General features: G+C 35.3%; 1 protein-coding gene across 2 annotated transcripts in view; it reads left to right on the forward strand.

Annotated features, from left to right (window-relative positions):
* The window catches only part of LOC101740740 (uncharacterized), a 58,620-nt gene extending 50,720 nt beyond the window's left edge, over positions 1 to 7,900 (forward strand). For both annotated transcript variants that reach the window (XM_012693862.4, XM_021350530.3), the window contains exons 3-6: positions 169 to 1,798; positions 1,884 to 2,656; positions 3,747 to 3,876; positions 4,885 to 7,900. In XM_012693862.4, coding sequence (XP_012549316.1) covers positions 169 to 1,798; positions 1,884 to 2,656; positions 3,747 to 3,876; positions 4,885 to 4,933 — 2,582 coding nt within the window. In that variant the 3' untranslated portion in view covers positions 4,934 to 7,900. The remainder of the gene's footprint in view (positions 1 to 168; positions 1,799 to 1,883; positions 2,657 to 3,746; positions 3,877 to 4,884) is intronic.
* Positions 7,901 to 8,146: the final 246 nt, after the last annotated feature.

The following is an 8,146-nucleotide window of genomic DNA, read 5'->3' on the forward strand; positions in this document are numbered from 1 at the left end:
GGATGTAAAATATTCTTTCATTCGTTCTTAAAGTTTATTAAGATTTAAGAGCATTGTAGAAAAACATCCGCGAACATTCGATTTCGAAACAAGCTATTAGAAAATCTGAATCCTAAACTGACTTCAAAATGTGTCAAAACAATGATTTTTGTTTATCTCTTATTTCAGATATATCGCCGGTACGCTACCCGAACAGAAAAAGTAGCGGCAGTTCGGTTGAAACCAACTTCTATAACCTCAACGATCAAATAATAATAGTTGAGAAATCTCCTCACCGTTGTAATCACGGCAGTGAAACGCCGGTCACCCGGCGCATATCTTTACAAAACGGCCCCACTTCACCGCAGGAGAACTATAATACATCGCGCAAAAATCGCGGCGGTTCCCTCGAGAAGGAATACATGGTGTTTCGAGAAAGACGCAACCCACTACTCGACAAAGTGAAGAACACCAAACTATCTTGTTTCAAATCCAACGGTCCTTTAAGGCATGGCGACGATGCAGCATCTACTTCAGAAAGTGACTGTAGCGGCTTCGGTCACATTGATGATGTAACTAGCTGTCGGTACAGTAACAATTTTTCTGACGCCCACCTTGAATTCGAGAACCAAAACCCTTGGGTGAAAATGCCAAATTACGACGATGAAGTATTTTTTGCCAAAAGTGTAACTAGTCCTGTAGAAAGTCAGTGGAGGGAGGGAAAGTCATTTATCAATAGAGGTACAAGATGCTACAGCTCCGGTTCAGAATGTGACCGATACCACGCTATACCTAAAGCCGGCGCAAAATTATCAAAATCTAGTGACCAAATCTTTAATGACGAATATGAACCATTTGATGAAGCTCCGATATCAATGAAATCTCAATACAAAAAGACTGATAAATTAAAAACTAAAGATGGTAAAGATTCTATTGGTCCCAGTTCATGTCTATCGGCAAAAATACGAGCAATGTCTGATAGATACTTAAAATCTTCTACGAACAAATTTTTCTCCAAGCTATACAAACCGGGAGGCGAAGCTGAAGAAGACACTGGAAATATCGAAAATGCAACCAAATCAACTAATGCTGTCAGTAAAAGTCGAAAAAAAAGAGGAGGAGTCAAGGCAAAATTACGTAGCTTTTCATATGGGGCTTTACCGGGATTGGACGATTTCCAAAAAAGTCATTCCGTCTTTCACGACGACGCGTATCAAATATCGTGTGACGATGAGAACGTTTTAATACAAGACTGCGAAGACGCCGACTCGGGTATTCTAGTCAACGAATCAGCTACGTCATCGATATTTGATAGTGATCGGATATCGTCTCGGTGTGAGAGCTCAGCTTCACAAGCTAATGCACTATTACCGTGTCACGGGAGAAGTGTGTCCGGTGATCAAAACTATCCAAAGCCTAGAATATCGGGTAGAATGAGCCGAGAGCGGAGGGACGGTCCAAGACCACGGCCGCGACATTCCCAAAGAGCACTTTCACTTGATCGCAAGGAAATTCTGAGGCGAATGCCAAAAACCAAACAAAATGAATACGATGAACCTCAATACCTCCAACTGACTGAAAAACAAAAAATGCGACAAAGGGATGTGACGTTAGGAGACGCTGGTATCCCTCCAATACCACCGTGTAGAAAACCAACTAGAGGTAGTAAACCAGATAAAAATGAATTTAAAGTTGTCAAAATAGTCCGAAGGAATCCAACAGATGAATTAGGTATTTTTATAGCCAAAACCAAGCTCACGGATGAGGGTCATATCGGATATTTAGTTGCACATGTAGTTCCTGGAGGATTAGCTGAAAAGTTAGTAAAAATACAATGTATATTTGTGTTTATTTTTTCCATTACAATTTTTCGAGTTTTCAATACAAGCATTATTCTTTTTCAGAGAAGGCACTCTGCGCATTGGGGACGAACTATTGAACGTGAACGGCAGAAGACTTCGAGATCTTACTATGTCAGAAGCTAAAGAAGCCTTGAAATCAGGAACTTCCGAAATTGATATCGTGATATGCAGACAACGCGATAAATCATCGACAGAACAAAGACAGCGCGATTCGTCACACAGAAGCGCAATCCTGATGCGCGAAAGCTCCGTTGATTACGAAAACGCAATAATATTAGGAAAGGAAAAACGTATTGATAAATATGACGTCAAAATAACTGGTCGACGTTCGCAGGATGAGTCCGCGTGTAATCGCAGCGCGCTATCAGTGGCGGACGAGGTGGCCGACAGTGCGGCCAACGCGCACTCCCACTTCCTAAAGGGACAGAACGCGACTTATAGTAGTATGAACAACAAACTGCTGCGTCGACAAGTGGTCAGCTATGCCGGGGCCAACAAGGACGGGCTCGCCCTCAGTTGCGCTGTCGACATTGCAAACGTGGACACCACGGACAGTGCTTCGGAGCGTGTTAAAGAAAAAAATGACAGTGAAATTGAAAATACACAAAACGCAACGAATTTCTGCACGCTACCCCGGAGACCGAGAGCGCCCACGCACACGTATCACACGATAACATTTGAGAAAGGTCACGGGAAGAAACCGCTCGGTTTTACGATCGTGGGAGGACGCGACTCGCCGCGAGGTCCACTCGGAATATTCATTAAGAGCATCCTTCCACAGGGCCAAGCAGTCGACGATGGACGACTAAAAGCAGGTACGTCACTTGATTGTATATCAATATCAGAACATCGATTTCCACTTATTGATAAAACATAGTTTTATTCGAGTTAATAAACATCGTGGAATGCAATTGATAAGAACGATATTGTCGTTTAGCTGCTTGATGACGACACGCAATAATAAAATCACCATTATAATAATGTAAATTATTATGTTATTTGTAGATCAAGTCTTCTACAGTAAGTAGCTTGTTCTTTATGCAAATGCTTACGTTAATGAGATAGTTAAAGTAATTTTATAATAACGAAAACCTGTCTGTTGGCTTACTATAAAACTGGAGTAACGCAACTATGTGTACATATTATATAGGTACATAATATAAGTATATGACTTTCAGCAACCGGATATTTAATGTACTAGAAAATGATTTGGGCGTACATTGAAAAATTTACTTATTTAAAAAAAATTAAACATGTTAGTGAAACATAGTCCCATTGGTTTGTGGCTATTGCTAAAATTAAAACAGTAGGCTGTGGCTTGGCTCTGCCCCTGGCATTGCTAAAGTTCACGGGCGACGGTAACCACTCACCATCAGGGGGGCCGTATGCTTCTATGCCTACAAAAGAAACAAAAAAAAATTACTATGAAAAACGTCCATTTATTAAAACTACTCGAGCGCCACCTGGATCATACGTTGATGGTGCCATTACCTATGCAGTGTGTAGTGGTACTAGTCAGTACCTTTAGTGCCAATTTCACGAAGCTTCAATTTGTGACTCCAGTATATGCTTTATTCACGTATCAGAAAGCTAAGGTACTAAGCAGCGGAATACTTTTGCTTAGAACATTAATTGTCGATTTATTTTTAATAAAATCAAATATAACATAACACTGCATATAAATAATTGAAACTCCAAATTAGTTTGGAGTGTGATCGGGATTCAATAGTAAAACTGTTAAAATCCCCATTATATTTGCTACTCTAAAATCGCATTAAAAATTCGTTACCTTATGTATATATTATTATATTCTTAGAATGGCTTTCAATCCAACACTCAAATGTCGGTAGCTCACAATACTCTGTTTGTGATATTGAATGAAAATTTTCGTAAAATATGTTTCAGGAGATGAGGTGTTGGCGGTCAACGGTCAGGCGTGTCATGAACTGGCTCATGTAGAAGCGTTGGCACTATTCAAAGCAGTCAGGTCCGGATCTATAGAGCTCAGGATATGTCGACGAGTCAAAACAGCGCAGTGAGTATGCAGTAGTTGAGAGTAGGCAGTTTCGCGATTCTGATCCGGTAGTAGATTCATTCGCGATGCAGCTACTCTTGAGTTGTTAGGTCTCCTTTGAAGACGCTCGTCTAGCGGTTAGCAAATCCCACCCCTCCTGGCTGAGCCCTTGCTCGCCCACCTGCCCTAGTAAAACTGCAAAGGCCTCCCGGCCACCAGTAATTTCTAAAACATAAAAAAGTGTAGGCAGTAGCTTCTGAAACACTTAACAAACTCGTTCAAGCGGTAAAGCGCTTTGTTTTTGTAATACACAAACTGAAATAAATACTAAATAGAGCATATTGTGAACTCTTTCGAATTTGACGAAGAACTCTTAACCCATAGACACAATCTACAAGAATGTACAGCTTATGCCGCGACCGATAGATGGCGGTAGCCCTGCTTTTAAACATCAAAATATTTCGAGTAAATATAACAATAAAATTGTTACTTGTTAGGTTTGTTCACAATCATAAATTATTTTTAGTCTGAATTTACACAATCCACAAGAATGTACAGCTTATGCCGCGACCGATAGATGGTGGTAGCCCTGCTTTTAAACATCATAATATTTCGAGTAAATATAACAATAATAAAATTGTTACTTGTTAGGTTTGTTCACAATCATAAATTATTTTTAGTCTGAATTAAAATTCCCCTGTCGGCTCTGAGACTAGATCGAGTTTTCAATATAATAATTATTATAATAAGCGACTGTCTCACTCGTATTTTCAAACAGTAATGCACGACTACTTCGCGCCAGAAGTACGCAGAATGATATCGTGCAGGCTCTTAATACGTCCTGGTGTTAAAAGGTTGTCGAAGCCAATAGGCAACAACAATTCACATGCTGCCACCCACCTTGAGACATGTCTCAACCGTTTAGTAATTACTCATATTACAATACTGTAAAAGGTAGTAATTTTATTTTAACATACCAATTATGAACACTGCACCGAAATAATTGATTTACATTTGTGTTTCTTTCAGATCTACCAAAGCTAAATCATGCACAGATCTTCTGAACGACGATGAATAAAAATAAGTACCTACTGAATTAATTTAATTCAACATGGCTTCAGAAAATATGATTACTTATTAAGTGGTTTTTGCTATCAATGGCAAACTTTTATCGGTCATCCGTGACCAATTAAAGTACGAAACGAATAGTAAAAGCTCGGAAACTTTCAAATGTAAGTACTGAAACCACCAAACGAAATCACAAGCATGGTTTTAGTTAGATCAAAAATAAATTTGTTTTCATTGATCTTCTAGTTTAGGAGGCCTTTGGGTTTTTAAATGTCGTCTCTAATAACAATTACATTGTTTTTTTTTGTTTATCCTTCGTTGAAGCCATGTTTTTCAGGAAAAACTGAATGTAAAAATGTTCTAAGAAAAACTGTATAGTAAATAGTTTAGAATTAAAATAATTATATAGTTCGGTATTAAACGACAAACGTCTCTTGTAAAATTACATTTTTATTTTGTTATTACATAGAAATCTATTATCTCGTAGACTGATATTTAATAAAAATAGCATTCTTAAATGAAGTCAGTGGATTTCATGTTAAGTGTCTCGTTTTGCAAATGAAAACCAGCTCTAATGAAAACAGCTCTTACATCGAAATAAAACTCATTGTATTTAAATTATATTGTTATGGTACTTAAATATTTTTGTTTTGAGGTATAATCTAAACATATCGTAAATTTACTTACTGTGATGCTTAATAATAATTAAGCATTAACCGTAAAATTATTTTGAAAACTATAAACTACCATGAACTCAAGGGATATTTACACGGAGATAGTTACTCGTCTTGTACGAATATCGAAGAAGCGGAAACATATTTTTTTATATACACGTTAAATTGATATACCTGAATCTTGTAATCATAATTTCATATGATAAAAAACGTTCGATAACTCAACTGAATGCGTACAATGAACTATCGCCGCGTAAATGTGACTTTACCCTCAATTTAAGTATTTCACTCTATTGATGTCTTTATCTACTAATATCTATCTGTATATATGTATTTATGAATAACTAAAAAAAATGCGGATGCTTACATCTATACATAACAGATGCTTACATTCATAAAAACTGTTATATAGAGAACTCTTACCACCTATTTTCGTTTCATTGAGTTCGCAATATTGCAGGGCTGTTGAAAGGGGCATGATTAAGGGTAAACTTCAAGACTGCGGTCTAATATTCTAAACACACAAATCTGTTTACACTCTTTTCAATCAATTTTTATGTGTTATCTTCGGCATTCATAACACAATACACACACACAATACATTCATACACAATACAATCATACACTTACGCTGTCAATAGCTTTAGCCTCTTTGTAAAAACTACCTACTCGCAGTCTTCGGTCTACCAGCAATCATAGCATTGGCAACAGCACCGAAATATAGGGAACTCGTTCAGACTAATAATCATCCTAACAATGTATTAAATAATATTGTTTATTATTAAGTAATTATTTTTAAGTATGACCTACAAATGAGACACTTAACTTGAATTATCATTGACGATATAAAAATCTAGAAAGTGCCATTTAAGATAGCTTGCACGTAGTCCTCATCGAATTAAGAAATTTACATGAATCCTTTTTATATCCTTCAATTCTTTGACGAACTGTACCTGACTTTCACTGTTTTCCTATTAGCAACGCTCCAAACCTAGTGAATACCTAAACCGAGAAATCCAAAGAGTAATGAATTAGGTATTTCTTTAGGTATGTACGGTTAATTACTTTCCTTATTCTTTGTTGTAATTATTTTAAGAGCTTATTAAGTATATGACGAGTGTCAGACGTCTGCACACGTGAAAATCTTTGATGGGGTTTTTTAAACTTTGATAGATTTGACAAATGTAGCGCCATCTATATTTAAAACGCATAACTATCCCAATTACATTGGCTCAAACCTATCAATTCGTCATACTGATTGAGCTAATGAATTTAATTTTATTTATTTCTGTTCTTTAGTGAGTCTGAATGGAAAAAAAATGTATTAGCGAGTAAGCTTTTTTGTAAACAACCATGTATACATAAAAAAATAGAAAAATATACCATATGACATAAATAACAATATGTTTCAGATTAAAAACATAAAATTCAGATGTGAAAGCGGTCACTCTTGTTCTGAAGTGTATTCTGATGCTTTTACATAATGATTCTTTTTTTTGTATACTAAATTTTAAATCATCTAGAAGCGTTTTTCTTGAAAATAATATAGCAGCTCTCAGTACCATAATTCAGAAGATATCGATAAAACAACCGTCAATTATTTATAAACCGTTCTGAGATTTTCATACAATGTGCAGTTTTTATGATAGATTTATTAAGTACCTATGTATTTCGTAATTATTGTAGCTAGCACGAGAGGTCTTAGACTTGAATTATATTACGGTTTTTTTTTTCTTGCGCAATAATAAGCTTCGATTAGAAAAAAAAGAAAAAAGTTTAGGGATCTGTGTACTGTGATAGTTTAATAAATATTTGAGGAAATTAATTCACATAAAATTATCAATAAAATGTGTACAATATATATATTATTATTTGAATAGGAATTTACTCGTGCATTTTAAAACAAAGAAAAAACACAAAAATGAAGCTTTTTTGTACAAAATGTGAAATATGATTTTATGTTACATTTATTAGCGTGATTCTCTTAATCGGGTTTAAAATCAAATTATACCTGATTATTTATAAGATACAAATGAAATTGGGGTAAAATACCAACATTGACACGAATATACGAGAATTGCGACTTTGGTATTTAAAACTTTTACATAGATTTTATGACTATTAAGAATTATTATTTTAAACGAAAAGAATATATGTGGCGTATAATATACTATAATAATAAATATCTTAATTGTTTCATAAAAAAAAAAAAACATAAAATTTTGAATCATATCACTTATTGTCAATGCTATCAGAATCAAAATGTAACGTATTAATAATCAATATACATAATTATGAATAAATTACGGAGTTTTGTTTTATTCCATCATAATATTAGACTAGCTAATACTTCGAAAGAAAATTCATTAAATAAACAACGGTTATTAAAAAGTATTCATTAAATTGTTTTGTACAGACAGACAGACCTGTATTTTTATTCGTTTGAGTTGTATTAATAGGCTGTGCTACTTCTATCTATTAATTGACTAGTCCCATACACTTGACAGTACATGTTCCCTGAAATTTGTGAATATTTAAATTGTTACATA

This window comes from Bombyx mori, chromosome 5 (genome assembly GCF_030269925.1).
Source record: "Bombyx mori chromosome 5, ASM3026992v2".
NCBI classification, from domain to species: Eukaryota; Metazoa; Arthropoda; class Insecta; order Lepidoptera; family Bombycidae; genus Bombyx; species Bombyx mori.